We start from the raw sequence: 17,430 nt of genomic DNA, 5'->3' as shown, positions 1-17,430 counted from the left end.
TGCAAGAGGGAAGAAATTCTCATTATTGGGAGTCACCAGACATGTAGTTCAGAGATACAGAAGATCTCTTTTACAGTAGGAAGGTGCTGAAACAACTAAAGATATGTGGTTGAGTAAACACTTGAAATTTAAACAAAACAGGGAAAAATACCAGGGAAATAAAAATGTCTCAAATTTGTTCAACTAAGTAGTAATCTTCAATTAATAGATTACTGGATTTCTTTTTAGTCTAAATGTACAAATTGACACCCTGAAGTCAACTTCATGTGGAAGGCTTGACAGCAAAAGTCCTCCTGATGTAGTGAGAGCAGCTCCACTGAGATGAATGAAAGGATAGGACTCAGCTTTCTAATATGACAGCAGCAGATGAAATGATCATTTATGCTGGCCCTCCAATGAGATATGAATTAAAAGGCAGATATAAAAATTACAAAGCAAAGCTTAGTTCCCACTTGAGAGGTGCTTCATACACACACTGAACCACACTCAAAAGAGGTTAGAGTTACCTGTGTCTGTGGCTCTCCACAGGTTTCTTGGTTTCCTCTGGAAAAGGTGCTTTGTTTTGTCTCCCAAAGATCCCTTTCCTTGATGGTCTTAGATCTGTTTTTGCTATAACTCTGATTCCCCCATGCACTTGATTTTCTGTAGATGCTGATTATGAAGTGCTTTATCTTGGTTACAGCTAAAGGCATGTGTGTTATTAACAACTCGTGTGGCTGAAAATGAGGCAGTGGTAACCAAAGAATATTTGGAAAACCAGGTGAAAGCCAGGCTGATGGGTATCTGGTGTTTCACACATGCCTTTGTGTAAGTGTATATTGACTTTGTGTGCGTGTCACAAAATCTGCAGTTGAAGCTAACTGGTGCTTTCCCTGGGTCTGTGTTTCTCTCAGGACAGATATCCGTGGACGGATTTATGCGGTATCTGAGCGGAGAAGAGAACGGCGTCGTTCCCCCTGAGAAACTGGATTTAAATGAAGATATGTCCCAACCACTGTCACACTATTTCATCAACTCCTCACACAACACCTACCTCACAGGTACGGCAATGTTGAACAGATCTGATTTCTTACCTTGCAAAAATTCTGAATGTATTTTCAGAGGTAACATAAAATACACTAAAAACATCAGCATTGAACAGATGATGGAGTTGTTTTCAGGGAAGCAAGGGTGGCACTTGATGTTTTTTTTTTTTTGTTGCAGCTGCAACACAATTGCATAAAATATACTTTTATTAATACGTGAGCTGCAGTTGTGTTGTTCAGATAAGGCCTGGTCAGAAACCCAGTGAAGTCCCTGGAAAGATTCCCTCAAGCAGGATCCTATTTAGGGAGGAGAATGAACATTGTACTTTTTATGACAACAAAGATAGCATGTGTGGAAAGCAGAACATGGGAAACATCTCAGTAGCTCATAAATTTTCCCCTAAAAGTTAAATATGGCAGTTTGTTGTGCTCCACAAAATTTGCTTTGATTCAGAGATTAGCGAGGTTCCAACATGGCAAATAATTTTCTGATGGCTCATAAATGCAAGGAGTAGAGATCTGCTCCCTGACAATATCTAACATCTGAGCTGAAATTTTTAGGTGTTACGTTTTTAAAAAGGGTGGGCACCCAGAGGTTCCTGTTAATTAGATTTACAGTCTGAACTGTATTGTTTGCACAGCGAAGTCAACAATGCTTTGAGACTTAGAAAACGCTAAGGCAGTTTAGGAATTCAACTTTTGGCATTAGTTTTCTAGTCCAAGGTTCTGTTAACTTAGTGAGAAAATGATTGTAAATTTACTATTTTAGTTTGGTTTACATAGGAACAAATGTTTTGGGCAAGCAGATGTGCACAGGGGGCTCTCTCTTGTTTGATTTGACGTTTGCTTTGTCCTGTCATGTTTGCTAATGACTTAGCATTGTGTTTGATTTTAAAAAATGATGCTGCACCGAGCGCTAAAAATGTGGTTTATGCATAATGTAGGCTTTTTAATGCTATTAACAGACTGGCCTTAAGTGACCAACTCCTTCAGAATGCCAGTATGCCTGAACACGAACAACCCCAGGCAGTGGTAATGCCCACTCTAAACAGACCTCACGGGAGTTATTTTCATCTGCTTTATGTTTGTTACAGCTCCTTCTCCAGCACCTTCGCCAGCTTTCATGGAGTGAATGAACTGTCATTGTTTCCATTAGGCACCATTTTTCAGGGGTTTATATCTCAGCTGTAAAATGCGTTTTGTGCTAGAACGTGTCACATAAGTATTTGTTTTGACAGCGATTTTCTTTCTCTGAATTAAAAGAAACAAAAAATCAGTGTGGCCACTTTTAAGTTATGATTCCAATATGCAGAAATTTATGCTCTTTGGTGGAGCGAAGACACGGCCAAAGCAAAAGCAATTTTTAACTGTGATGCTCTGCAGAGCTCTTACCTCCAATATGGACTTTGTCCTGTCACTGAGGATTAGTTGGTGCTTAAGCCAAATGCTGCAGCTTTATACAGATATTCTGGAAGAAAACAGTAAAATTGTAGTACTAAAGTGAGAAGCCCACAGGAGGTTTAAAGACAATGCAATTTAAGGTTGATCTGAAGAGATGAAAGACTGCTCTCCCCTCTACCAGCAGGAATTTATTACCAGGTCCATACCACAGATTTTTGTCAGGGCTGGTCAGGACAGAGATGTGCTCCAAAGGTTTAGAACCAAAACCCAAAGAACTGAGGACGGGAATTCATTATTAGCCCAACCTATTCTAATTTTTTTAACTGCACTACAAGTGACCTCACATGTTTAATTATTTACCTTGACACTTGCTAAATTTGCTTTGACTTTGTTTCTGAAAGTCTGCAAATCATCTCAGATTGCATCTACAGGTTTCTTTGCTTGCATTTCTAAGTAACTTCAGAGGCTATATTTGGAAACATGGTCTTCAGTCTTAATTTGACAAAATATTCCTAGCTTAGTAAACTGAGGGGAGTAAATGAGGATAAACTCAGGGGATAGTGTGAGAGGAGTTTGAAACTGTTTCAAATTCCTTTTCAGAGCGCATATTTTCACATTTACAGGCACAAACCACAAGCCCTTCCCTTTAAGTGGGTTCATTATGTTCAGTGAATGTGTGGCAGCTGGCCACAATGGGATTAATGATTTGATTTTTATCTGTGCATTACACAAAAACTGACAGCCTTGGATTTTGCTTCGAGCCTACATCAGATACAGCAATCACATTCCCATTTGTTTTCTTCCAACAAGGAAGTAAAATTAATAAAATTAATGGTGGCAGGTTATTCCTTTTCCCCAGAAGAGTTTGAAGGATCTGCTCAAGTGCTCATGGCTTTGGAAGGGAAGCCTTGGAAGCACCTTTGCCCTGATTTGAGGCCATGAAATAGCAACTAGTCATGTAATAATTATCAGGACAACAGGAAAACCATTCAGTCTGGCATTACTTTATGATTACTGAGCTTAATGCCCTACCAATTATCTCTCCCTTTGTTAGTTTTTTTTAACCCAGAAAAAGCATTCACAAAGAAACAACATTATAACATAAAAAGCACCAAGTGCACACTCTGACTTTATTTTTAATTATGCTGATCATTTTCCTAGCCTTTAGTAGAAACCCTTGGCAGTACACCAAGTCCTGGTTATTTATTTAGAAGTTTTATTGCTTTCTTTTTTCTTAGGGAAACATAATTTTTAAGAACAAAGGTAAAAATCCATGAAGAAAGAAGTGATTGCAGTGAACCTAAGCTAACTTAAAGAAGTGTCATCTTTAAGAAACCTTTTTTACTGTCTCATCTTTTTTTTCTCACTGGTGTCATATTTATTTCTTTATTTCTTAGAACCCTTAAAGTGCTACCCTGCTTCTTCCTGGAGTCTCACCTCAGATTTCTGCTGCAAGGACTGACTTTGCAACATTTCTTTCCGCAGCACCCAAAGTCAGAGATAAATGACGATGTATTGCACTCAGCCTTGCATGTTTTGAGGGCTGGGCAACCTGCTGTTGTATATGGGAAATGCAAAATACTAAAATCACACACCTTTAACACATGTTTTGGCTAAAAGGATCAATAATCTCAGCAGTAGGTTGTCAGCTGAGCACATGTAGCCAATGTGGGACTATCCCTCAGCATCTGCTTCCCTGCTTACAGCCTGGTTTTTCAGTTATTTCTAGAAAAATGTCTCTTGAGTGGCAGATCTCTGTTGCTGCCTGTGACCTCTCATCTACCATCCTCCAGCTTTTCTGTTCTGTGATTCCTCAGTCCTCACTGTTGCTGCTTATTGTCTGCATTCAGCCCTTTCTTGAAACCCTCTCCACCTTCAAAGCCTCCGGAGCAGTTTCCGAGCTGACAGCACCGTACAGAAGGGATGAAAAGCTGGCTGACACCTTCCTGCTGCTGACCACACATGGTGCTTTGGTCCAGTGTGAAGAGTTAAAAACAGCAGGCAAGGCTGGGAGCCTGATTCTGACTGACATACAAGCAGAGCAGAGTGTTGTCATGGTGTGGGATCTGATCCGCTTGTCCTGTGCGTGGGGAAATAGCTCAGGAGGAAAATAAATTCAGATAAACCTGCTGTGTCTGAAAAAGACCTCAGCTGCCAGCACCTTGTGTGGCTGCTGGAGTGAGGAGCCAGGCTCCCAGCAGTGTGGGGCTCTGAGTTTGCTCACTGCAACCCCCAGTGCATGATCCAGGGCACTGATTGCTTCTCCAGGACTTGTCTGGAGAGAGATTTAGCAACTCGTATTTGTGCCCAGCAAAGGGAGGATACAGACACCTCCTGCTGGGAGAAAGTGTTGGGAGAGAGGGAAGAAGCAGCCTCTGGTTCTAGGATAGTGAAGGGTCAGTTGTTTCAAAATAGCTGGATCCAAAGATCCCCCAGTTTGGAGAGGAAAGATACCTTAAATAGGTAGCAACCATGTTTTAACTCTACATATTGCAAATAACTTTCACTTGGAAAAACAGTGATGAATGAACCTAACAGGGAGGCACTTCCTGAGAAATGAGCAGCTTGAGGTTACAGAAGTGTGGGGAGACCTGGGTCATATCCTCAGCTTACATCAATCAGCACCAGCTCGTTTTGCATAGTATCCTGTCAGGTATTATTTGGCCATTACATTATTCAGAAAAGTCAATTTTTGTCAAAATCTGTTTCTCCTTAGTTCATATAGAGTGCTGGGATGCAAATGTTACGTATGGTATTACTGTAGACACTGCTTGCATTGTAGAAGGGAATACATAATGCTTTCAATTTCCAGTATTAAAAAAAATTATCTGTACTCTGACTATTAAAAAATATACTGGAAGTGTTCCCTTTAGTCTCTGTGTTATCACATTTTAAAATGCAAAAGGAGTATTTTAAAATAAATGCAAATAGGGACCCACACAATAGATATTTCTAAACAATATATGCAAACCCCTTACATTTGGGGGAACATTCCTCATATTCTGTATTTCATAAAAACAAGCTGTTGGGACTGTTAAAATGTGTGCTAGCATTTTACACTCTGCCTGTGAGTCTTTCTGAAGATTGTATGGTTTGGAGGTTGAATAGCCTCTTATCCTTTGCAGGAATCCTTCCAAAACGTCTGAGCCTTATTAATAAGGTAGTGTGGGAAGTGTCATATGGCAAATGATGCATGTCATGATTTACTTAAGCACTTTTGAAGGTGAAGGATCTTGGAGCCCAAAACACTTAGCAATGATAACCACCAGGAGTCTCTCGGAAATAGAGTTTGTTAATCATAGGATAGTTTCATAATCCAAACTCAGAATGCTCTGAGGGAAAAGAAAGACAGTGTTAGAACAGTTTGCTAAGTGAATGTGGGTTTTTTTAGGCAGTAGGGTTCAGTGGATCCCTATGAGAGCCAGGATTTCATAAGCAGAATTTAGGGATGAGTACATGGAAATGTGAGTTGTTATTCCCTGATCCATGCTTATGTTTGCATCCTACAAAGAAAAAAGAGCCCCTGCTTAACCCAGACATTGGAATTGCACCAAAAAGGCTTTTGTGTAAAGAAAGATAGTCGGCCATAATCAAAGGTGAAACAGGAAAAAGCTGAAATTATATTAAAAAAAAAAAAAAAAAAAAAGACACACATTGTCACTTTGCTGACTTCATTTGGATTTTCAGAGGTTTCCAGCACTGGTGAATTTCTTCTGTTAGTAGCAGATATTTCTCACTGGTTCCAGCAGGAACTAAGGATTCTTACGGATTTCAACAGGAGTAATGTTAATACCTTGTGGAGTATTTAGGATTGTTCCACCTCATGTATCAGACGGAAACTGTAAACAGGGATTTTCAGACAAAAAGGGGTTCTGTTACAGTTTTTAGTACAAGGTAAAAAACAGACAATGCTGTTTTGTGAAGCAAATCCCAAAATGTGTATTTCCCAGCATAAAACCTAAACATAGAATCACAGAGACAATAAAATGAGGCTTAATCTGCATTATAGTATATGCCAGTCTAGATGAAGTTTTTTATATGTCTCCAGTCAGCAAAGAAGCTTCGCTGTAAATGAACTCACTGCCTCCCAAAAAAGAAAACTAATTTCCCTTCAAGAAATCCGGGAAGACATTCTGCTAGAAAGCAGGAAGCTGCATCCATTTTCTTCTCATCTAGAAGAAGCACATTACCATTCTTCCATTACTGTTACCTCTCTGCTGCAAGAAATTTGTATCTGAATGACTGTAATCAAACCTGTTGCAGCAGATGAAGACAGTCTGGCTGGATATCCTTCCCTGAATCCAACTGGACTTCTTTGTTGGCTTGGGCTGGGAATTTTTTGTGTGTTTCTTTTTTTAATACTTCCCAGGTTTGGAAAAAATGGGGTTTCCTGCCTTATTTTTAAATTTATATTATCGTGTTACTGGAAAAGGACAGTTTAATTGAATTTCTCCCTCCTACATAATATAGTGTCACATCAGGAAATTTAACTGACCAGCTGATTGCAGTGGTTAGCATATTAAATATTGATTTTGGACCTAACGATGGTGCCCTTAGTGATTCCAGGGGGTTTGTTTCATCTTGTACTAAACTGCATTGCACGTTGTGAGAAAATGTGGTCCTGGTCTCCTGAGTCACCTCTGAATTGCTTGTCAAAGGATAACAAAATCTCGTAGAACTTTTTTATCGTTATTATTATCTCATTTCATGTATTTGATGCTGCCCAGCAGAAGCTTTTGAGCTGGCTTCAGCTGGGTTATTTCTCTCTTTGACTGAGGGCAGGATCCAAAAAGTAATTTCCATTGAGTTCTTGGGCTTTTCCTGTTCCTTGGAGCGTTATTCCTCTGAGGCGAGGGTAAAAGCTGCTGTTACCTCTAATCATTGTTAGCCAAGTTGTATCTCTTCCCGGGGCCCAGAATGACTGCCTTTTTCCATTTTTTTTTGTGCTGTGTCCCAGCTGGACAGCTGGCTGGCAACTCCTCGGTGGAGATGTACCGGCAGGTGCTGCTGTCGGGCTGCCGCTGTGTGGAGCTGGACTGCTGGAAGGGACGGACAGCCGAGGAGGAGCCCGTCATCACCCACGGCTTCACCATGACGACGGAGATCTCCTTCAAGGTACAGCGCTGGGGCAGCTGCCGTAGCTGGGGAGGGCTCTTCTGCTGCCAAACCATCGCGGACGCACAGCTGCGAAGGCGGGACGGGCAGAAATGGGAGGGCGGAAAGACGCTGGAAGAGGAAATTACGGAGCGGGTGCAGGATGGCTGGAAGAGGAGAGTTGCAGCGTTTGGACCCTGCGTGGGGAGAGGTTCCTGGAGGTCGTGGCAGTGTGAGGAAAAGGGATTATGCGGTGTGATAGCGGTGCCATCTGGGACTGGGCCCCGTGCCCAGGTCCGTGCTCCTGTGCACGTCCCTGCAGCAGATCTCCCAGGGGGAGAACCAGGCAAGGCCACAGCCAGGGCTGAGGGACCAGGCACAGCCACCACAGCTGGTTCTGCACAGCCACAAATGGGGCTGTGGAGGCACTGGGAGAAACCACTGGTTGGGTTGGAGCTCGGTGGGACAGAGCTGGAGGCCACAGGGTTTGGACAGCAGTAACCAGCACACCACTACACTCCTTTTCTCTTCTCTGCCTGGCCACTGGCAGTGAGAGGAAAAAGTCCTGAATGGAGACAGGAAGTAGCAGTTAGATCTCAACAATTTGCGAGCCTTTAAATTCCTGTGAGCAGAGAATAATGTGCTGCTCGTGGTCAGATGGGAAGGCTCCGTGCACATGACTCAGACACTTGTCATTATATTTAAAAAAAATAGTAAAGTGTGTGTGCAATGTTATCCCTGATGCTTAGAATCACACCCAAAGCACAAGAGGGTGAAAAAAAAGAAAAATCAGTATCTTTGGAGACTGAGAAGGGACATTTGTGCCATTCAAACCCTAAACATGTCATCTTTATTATTGAATTTCATCTTCCATTTCATTTTCTACGGTATAAGGTGGAGACCATACCCTTAGCAATAACCTTAAATTGTTATCTTCTTCTTAAAGATGTTTTTGATCCAAGGTGTTAGAGGAGCATAATGGAGGTGTTTTCCTGTACTGTTAGAGTTGTTAGACAGCACAGCTTATAATGATACCTCAGGAAATCATTTTTGAAGTGTGAAGAAATAATTCTTCTTCATCTGAGACACTAACTCACCATGGAAATACATTTCGAGCCTTAGCTGTGTGCAGGAATATGTGGGAAAATGTTCATTATTGCCTTTGGTTATGTTCCAGGGATTACGTGTGGTTTCTGTGCCAGCTACAGCTTTGAGACATTTCTCCCATACTTGGAACCTGTTGATGGTGTTTTTTTCTTATCTTCAAGTGCCTTTCTTTAGGAAATAAAGCAAACAGGTCTGCCACAAACAGAAACATCAAGTTTCACTTGTACCAGAACACTCCTTTTCTTCCAGTTTGCTTTCTCTAATTCTCCTCTGATTGCCTTAATCACAGAAACACGTAAAACAACCTTCTTGCACGTTTGTTATTAACTTTCCAGTTATGTTTATGGGAAGCCAATTATGTTTATAGGCGTGGGGCTTGATTGCTGGAAGTCCTTTAATTAAGGAAGATAGCTCTCGACGGCTTTGGTCATGAGCAGGAATTTAAAACGAAGTTAATCTGATTTTTAAAAGGATCATTAGTGGGAACAAGGATTATCCCTGGATATTTGGATGTTCAACCCTTGGCACTGTGCTGGCAGGAGAGATATTGGAAGGTATTTTAAACCTCCTCAGGAGTCGGTCGTTTCAGGGCAGGCATTTTTTTAATCCACACAGAAAAATGTGAAAAACATCTCGATTTCTTCTCACCATTCGAAGTGTGCTGCATGGCTGGGGAGGAGCAAAATGGCAGTGAAATAATGTGTCAGGAGTGTGAGAATCAATCCATGTCTTGAATGCTGAATCATTTATCAGCTCACACGTTTGCTGTGACCACAGCACAAGGATTCTGCTCGGTCTGCTGGCTTTCACAGCCTCAGACAGACTTCCTCAAGTGCAGAGGCAGCAGCACTGTACACTCCCCAGCCTTATGTTCCTGGGCTCTTCGGTTCCTTGGTTTTCCCCTTGCCTCATGACTCAGAAATCCACAAGGTTTTTTCTCAGCTGTGGACTGTGAGCTGCTGCCAGGGGGGATCCCAAGGGTGTCATGCCATGACCATGTTTACACCTTGGGGAGCTGCTTCAGGTGAGTCATTCTGCAGCTGGAGCCAGGTATGGAACCTGCCAGCTTGTTTTTCTCTCTGACCATGGAGCATTTGCCTTCTCTGAACCAGTGTCTGAGCTTTTCATCCTCACATCTCGTCATCTTCCACGTTATTTTCCTCACTCACACAGGAGTCCATCCCCTCTTGCAGCAGGAAGGCAGCTGAAAATGCGGGCCAGAGGAAGGTACCAGAAGCTCAGCTTTTCTTTTAGGAAGTGGATTTCTTACTGTTGTGCTTCTCAGTTGAGCCTCTAAAAGTACAGAAAATGAACAAGAGGAATCCCCAGAGAAAGCTTGTTTAAAATAAATGCATCTTTTAGGTTTTAGTCATCCTTATGATTTGGCATGGCAAAGACTTATGAGTTCTTAGAAACTCCAGAGTTTACCAGCATATGAAAAGTCTTCAGTGTTTTGTATGTTCTTCTGGAAGAGAAATTTCTTCCAAGAGGGAAATGTTTCAGAATTTGTAATAATGAGTGCATTTACTGTGCACCTCACTAAAATCATGGTTATCAAATTACTTTTCTACTGGATTTAGGGTTACTGGTTTTCCATACAGCTTACAGGAATCTTTACAGAAGTTTTCTTTTCTGAGTCATGTGGTAATTACCACAGAACCGACTGTTTTAATTGAATAAAGATTTCTTTTTTTCCTTTATTTTGCCTTAAAGGGATTTCTGTCATCAAAAAAAAAAAAAAAAAAAAAAAAGAGAGAGAGAGAGAAGGAACTAAAATGTGAGTCAGAGTAACTAAGGATTTTATGGATACGTGCTTGTGCTGATGATGTTTAGAAGATGTGCCTTTGTCAGAGCATGTTTATTATAGAGCATTAAAGCCATAGCTGCAGGCATGGAACAGCTCCACACCAGACCCAAGCTTTACATTCAAACTATTGATTTTGGCAGGCATAAGTCATTTCTTGAGAAATGTGGTGCTTGAGACTCATCAGGAATTTTGGAGATTTGATTATAGTTCAGCTCGAAAAATTTGGTTGTGGCAAGAGCACATCCAGAGCTTTCTGGGATGTTTGGTAAGGAAGGTCTGATCTCAGGGAATGATTTCGGAGCTTGTTAGGTCTTCTCTGTCTTCGCAGGCTAAAACTCTTGCTTCTTTAGAGAGTTAAATTTGTAACTCTGTTTATTTTGATTCTTTAGGAAGTAATAGAAGCTATTGCTGAATGTGCATTTAAGACATCGCCCTTTCCAATCCTTCTTTCCTTTGAAAATCATGTGGATTCGTAAGTAATTACCACATTTTTCTTGTCTGATGTTTTGTTTTTGATGAGGCCTGGGCTTGGAATTGTGTGTGCACTTGTGACACAAACAGCAGCTCTTATCCAAAACTGAAATTGGGCCTGTTTTGAAAACCTTCCTGAATCAGGACCTTTTGTGTGACAGAGGAAGTTTGATTGTGAGAGGGATTTTGTTAACTTTTCACTCTCGGTGTGTCCTGCTGGAGTGTAGCAATATTCTGAAGAAAACGAGGCAGTATTTCACCTGCTTGTGACCCTATTCTGTTCTAGAAACATATTTAGAATTTTGTCTGTCTCATGGGTTAGAAGCAGAGACCAGAACCGTGGACTTAAAGACTGCAAAACAGGAGTTCATTTCTGCCAAAAAAGTAACAGTTTGCATAAGTTTATTTATTTTATTTTATTTTTTTAGTTACAAGAAAATGACAATTTTTCTGTGTAAGAAAAGAAAAAAAAATGAGAACACTTCTAGTTTTGTCCCAGTGGTCTATTTTATTTTTATAATTCTGATTTTTTTTTTACCTTAACTTTGGTTTTGAAAGCAGAGACCACATGGTTCAAAGTGGAGTGATGTTGACACATAACATGTGCCTTAGCTTCAATTGCCTTTTTCCCTTTTGTACTTTTTTGCTGTGAAAACATTTACAACATTTCTAGGGGCAGTTTGGACTTAGAAACTAATTTTTGGGTTTTGTTTTGATTTTGGGGTGTTGTTTTTTCAATGTAAAATAAAAATATCCTTGGGAGCAGCTATGAATGTCTTAATAGAAATCAGAAATTATGTTGGCACTTATGTTTCTGAAAAAGGAAAAGGGGGAGGCAAACTGCTTTTACATTGGTTTAGGAAGAACATTCTTGTCATAAGAAACTGGTAGGAGAAGCTATGTAAGAATGTTTTTAAAGAACAGATATTGATCAAAAATTATGTAGGTAAAAAATATTAAAATCTGAGAGCTGAGCTCCACTGCCTGTATACCTCAGGGTATAAATTTACCTCTTGTGGGCAAATATGTGTTTGCTCTGCACTCATTTTAAGGCCACGTGGTTATGAGTCAAACAGCTACCTCTTAAATCCTGCTTAGTTATTCCTGTCCTCCTCTGAAAGACCACACAGATGCTGTGTTTAATTGCCTTTTCTGATGGCCTCCTCATTTCTTTTTGGTATATACTTGTCATTTTGGACTTGCACTCACCTATTCCTATAGGTCTGAACTCACAGTGCTTCCAAAGGCAGCCTCTGGCCTTTAGGAAAGATGTCAACCATCATTTTTGAAAGCATTATATTTTGTCCTCATTCTTCTGGATTTGTTAGAATATACATCCACTCTGTTACCATGAGGCAGAGAAAAAAACAACAGCTAAATTATTTCAACCACCAGAGTTACATTTTTCTCCCTTTAAAGTCATTATGACTTAAATCTTTGACTGTTCCAGGGTGATCTGTTCTATTTTAGGAAGGTGAAGAAGTAAAAAGATTTATGAAATAAACTCCTGTCAGCTGTAAGTTATATACAAAAATGACTTTAAAATTATAAAATGAAACAGTGTCAGAATTAAAGGTGGTGTGACGCTGCAGGAATGTGACAGAAAGGGAACAGAGTTCCTGCTGCATTACTGTTATTTAGTTTGTCCTATGGAAGGCTTTGGACCTTTCTCTCCAGAAACCTCCAGCCATGGAATTAGGAATTAACCTGATGTATATTCCCTGATATCCTTTTCCACACTTTGCGAAGACACAGGTTTTTAGCAAAGGAAGTTTTGCAAAACCATGACCAAATGTTTTCTCTTTCCTGCTAGTGATTATTTTCTGCTATAGTAAATTATCAGATTGAGTGTGTGTGTTTTCTGTTTTTGCTTTGGCTGAAAATAATTCCTAATTATTTTACCAACTTCAATTTCCCCTTAATTCCTTCACTAGTTGCTGGAGAAATCTGCAATTAGTCATGCCACTCACAGAAAAGTTCACCTAATTTCATGGAATGCTCCTTTTGTCTTTTCATTTACTTGGAATGTTGTTTTTCTCCTAGATCTTAAAGCTGGAGTTTGTCCTAAATGTTAACAAAAAGTGCCAAAGTTTTATTAGAATTTCTGTCAAACAAATCTTGTTTCATCAATTGCCAATTCTAGAGGACCAAATATTTTTTCTGCTTTTCAAGTTACGGGAGTCATTTGTGTCATTCTGGTCACCTAGAAATTCTGGCATTGGCTTAAACAAAAAGATGGTTTTAGCCTATGTTCATGGCTTTTAAACAGACTGCAATTATCAGAGGTAAATAAGTTTTCACATCACTGCCATAGATATGACAGTGTTAATCACCACTGGACTTAAAATGCAATTTTTCTTCCTTCTGGTTTATGTTTATGGGAATATTTTTTACACTTTTTGTTCACCTAGGGGAAAAATCACTTTTTAGCACATTGTGTAAATCATCTCATTTGCTTTCCTTTGATGTGTTTCCTAGAAGGGGTCCTCTCCAACATCTTCACAGCACATGAAGGATTTTTATTTTCTGTACCATAACTCCACTATTAGTGTATTTTTTTCTTGCCTGTTTAGATGCAATAGAAAGTTAAGAAAAAGAGACAACCCTGTCACTTTTAGATGACATAAAATATTATGTATGCCATCATTTATAGTGAAGTCAAAACATGCCCACTGGGAAAAAAGACCACTAAAACAAGCTGTGGTTCTGTGAAAAAAAAACAGCAGAGAAGTGCCCTGAAAATGTTGAGAAGACCTCAAGGAGACCTTGATGTTTGAAATGGGGCTTGCAAGCCGATAAGCAATCTGCAAATCTGAAAGCAGACACTCTATAATTAGAAATGCACTGATGACATAGCAAAAAGGTTAAGTGATCCTTGAGCAGTATCCATATAAGATTGCTTCCAAGATTAAATTTAATTACAGTTATTCATACTGCTGGTTTCTGGCTGGAATTGTTGCTTCAAATATTAACAGGATTTTTATCACTTTTTCATCCCACACTTTGAATTATTTTAGACTCTTCTGGGAAGCATCTGTGCCTTTGTCTTATGCAGAGGAAGTATCTCTGCAGAAGTGATAAAAATGCAATGTTGGGAGCAGTAGTTGTGCCAAGGAGCCTCTGTGGTTGACCTTCATAACAGGCATGATACAAACACGGTAAAACAAAGTGCAGGCAATACAATCATGGTAACGAAAACATTTCTTAATATTCTTTATATTTCCATACCTCCAGGTATCATGTCCCTTTGCCCTGGCACATTTTTGGGGGCATTTATAATTAGTCTCTGTGCTACTTGTCTATGTCTGCACAGTAAAAATCATAAAGCAGGTAAAGTCAGCTCTTTTCAGACAATCAATTTTCACTGCAATGCATGAATGCTGAGAGAATTTCCAGTAACAGGAGATGTGGATGAAGAAATGCCTGCCTTTTTGACTTCATAACAAAATTGGGGAACGTATTGATTTAGAAAATTCAGTGTTTCTGTTGCTCTGGTTCACAACCTTCAAAGAATGGAAAATAAAAATAAACTAGTATTCCAACTAGTATTTTAAAATACTTGAATAGGGATATGTAATCTGCTATTCCTAATGATCTCTCTTGCAACAATGCATGCATAGAGATGTATATGGTAGGGAGAAAGAGAACATAAAAAACTACCACAGTTAAATGCTGGTACTCCTAAATGGTTTTTTATTTCCTCTTAGGAACTTTTAAAAAGTATCTGTACACATAGTCCAGTTCACAAAGAACAAGTAATTTTGTAATGTCATGATTTTCCTAGTTCAGCCTTGTTTACTAGCACAAAGGTTTCTTGGGGTGTTAAAACCCATTAGTTTTTCATGTAATTTTCCTACTTTCTGCCTCTGGGATGCAGTGACATTGGAATTTATACGCTGAACCAACATAATGTTGCATTACATTTTTCTCGTTTGCAAAAATGAAAGTTCTCACTGTGCTCTCTTTGAGGTAAACATGTAATTAAACACAGAAGATCAGAAGAATTTGTTCTAGCTGTGGTGGTGGCTGGGAATTTATTACATTTAACTCTTGCTTTTTTAATTTTTTTAATTCATGTGGTGAGCTCTTTTTGGAGTTGTGTCCATTTAAAGATGATGATGATAACGTCCCATCTAATTACTGCGGATTCAATAAATGAACTCTTTTGATTCAAGGAGTTGCCCTTTGAACTTTCTGGGTTCTGAGAGTATGGATCTGCTCAAAACACACACTGGTGGAGAAGACTGAAATAAAACTCATTCTGAAGACCCCTGGATTTATGGCACATGCACACTCTGCTGGAGTGGTGCCTTCGTTTCCCTTGGTAGCTGAGGGTTGGAAATACCCAACACAGTGTCCCAGCCTGATCTGTTCCTCCATCACCTTCTCCCATGTGGGTTCTTCGTTCTGCTGCCTCGCTTGTCTGCAGCTTTATTTTCCATCCTCAGCTCAAAGTGCCTTTTAGCTTCTGTGCAGAACTGGCCCCATGCAAAACACAGCATCCGTGAAATGCCGTCAGGATTCAAACTGCATGCAGCTCTTGCTTTGGGGAATAATTTAAGGCCTCCTCGCAGTATTTTTTGTCAGTGACTGAGCTAATGACTGCTTCAGCCTCTATCTGCTTCCAGGGGCAGCCAGGATGCTGATCCCAGGGAAATTACATTTTCTGATTGAAATGTCATTTGGCCACCCAACCTTTTTCTCAGCTCTGGTTTGGCCACGCTGACCCTGGAAGTTGATAAACACTGACTAGCTGGGTACAGCCAAGGGTTGAACTCCTGCTTTGCGAGAGAGAAATGAGCTCTCTTTTTTCTTTTTTTTTTTTTTTTTCTCTATACCCAGCTCTATTTTGTCATGAAAAGTAGCTCCATGGTAACATAATGGCTTATAGCATCCCTGTCTGTTCCATGATATGCAGATCCTAATTAACAGGAGCTGAGGAAGTTATATTAAACCATATAAACCTGTCCTTTGGTCGAGACTTCCCAACAGAGTGTCAAAAAAGGAAACTTTGAAAGATGCCTCAGCTCAGATGCTACGCATTTTAAACAGGCACATATAACAAAAATACTCCGTTTTCTAAAATTAGAGAGTGACTGTGGTACTGAGCTGCATTTTGAGATGGTTGGAATAGTGTTTCTGAGCCATCAAACCTATCTTCAGTCCTAAAACTTCCATCACAGATATGCAGGACTTGTTTAATCTTTTGGTTGCATTTTGGGAAAATTGGTTATAAGCAGAGTTTGCTGAGGTTCAGCAAACATAGAGGATGTTGTGAAAACTGCTGTAGTGCAAGAAAAATGCCAGGCATGTGTACAAAGTAACATGAGGGGAAGAATATTTAAGTTTTGAATAAAAGTATTGCCTGAAAGAAGAAAGTTAATGTTATGGTTGTTTCACTGTTATTCCATTGACTTATGCCTTTACTTCATGTATGTTCTTTTTGATAAACTCCATCGGAGGAATGGAAATAATTGCATGATATATGCAGGTCACTGAAAAATTTGCAGCTATTGGATCAGGAAATTATATCTAGTTTAGGGCTATTAGGTACTCCATTACTGCTGCTTCCACTCTGGAGGATTAGTAGGACTCATTTATTTCTTTCTTTTCTTCCCTTCAGCCCTAAACAACAGGCAAAAATGGCAGAGTACTGCAGGTTAATATTTGGAGATGCACTGCTTATGGATCCGTTGGAAAAATACCCGGTAATGTTCCTTGGTGTTTATCACATCACACATGTCTGTATGAGTTTTTATTTAAGTGTCTCAGCCCTGTTTCATTCTTCATATAAAACCTTTCAGTCTAAAGGAGGGAGTTAAGCAACGTGAGCTGTTGGTGACTTAAGCATCATTTCTGATACAGAGATTGCCCTGATAGAGTGAATTGTGGTATTTTAAATTCAATTGATCCTCATAGCTGCCGTTTTAAAATGTAGGCTCTCATATCTGAGCTAATACTTATTTTGGTTATTACTGCAGACATTTCATAAAGCATTTTTCTTCTTAAGTGCCCTCGGTAGCCCTGTTTCATTTAATGTTGACATTGCCTCTTGTGCAAAATCCATTTCATTTTAACAGGGCTTACAGAGGTTACAGAACTCTCCTGTACCATGTGGTCCCTAAGAAACTGCCACTAAACTAAGCTGGTTTCTTCTGCTCTTCTAACAAATCTCTCCTCTTTCTTCCTGGAAGCTGGAAGCTGGGGTTCCTCTCCCAAGCCCCATGGATCTAATGTACAAAATCCTGGTGAAGAATAAGAAGAAGTCTCATAAGTCAGCAGACGGGAGTGCAAAGAAGAAGCTGTCGGAGCAAGCTTCCAACACTTGCAGTGATACATCCAGTATGTTTGAGCCTTCCTCCCCCGGAGCAGGTAGGACTTGGATCTACTGATATTCCTCTCCCTCAGGCACAAATGCTTAGTTACAGCTCCAATCCCATCCCTTTGCAGTGCTCTAGCGAGGTAAAGGGGCACCGTTATTATTCCATTGAGGGCACAGTTTCAACAGGAAACAACACTTGAGTG

The 17,430-nt window shown here is 40.0% G+C and overlaps 1 protein-coding gene across 2 annotated transcripts in view; it reads left to right on the top strand.

The window, feature by feature from the left end:
• The window catches only part of PLCB1 (phospholipase C beta 1), a 339,645-nt gene that overhangs the window by 233,026 nt on the left and 89,189 nt on the right, over positions 1 to 17,430 (top strand). For both annotated transcript variants that reach the window (XM_066316543.1, XM_066316544.1), the window contains exons 10-14: positions 894 to 1,040; positions 7,384 to 7,541; positions 10,824 to 10,906; positions 16,529 to 16,613; positions 17,100 to 17,277. In XM_066316543.1, the coding sequence (XP_066172640.1) occupies positions 894 to 1,040; positions 7,384 to 7,541; positions 10,824 to 10,906; positions 16,529 to 16,613; positions 17,100 to 17,277 (651 nt within the window). The remainder of the gene's footprint in view (positions 1 to 893; positions 1,041 to 7,383; positions 7,542 to 10,823; positions 10,907 to 16,528; positions 16,614 to 17,099; positions 17,278 to 17,430) is intronic.

This window comes from Sylvia atricapilla, chromosome 3 (genome assembly GCF_009819655.1).
Source record: "Sylvia atricapilla isolate bSylAtr1 chromosome 3, bSylAtr1.pri, whole genome shotgun sequence".
Classification (NCBI taxonomy): domain Eukaryota; kingdom Metazoa; phylum Chordata; class Aves; order Passeriformes; family Sylviidae; genus Sylvia; species Sylvia atricapilla.
Note: the sequence above shows the minus strand (reverse complement) of the source record. Positions and strands in the feature narration are given on the sequence as shown.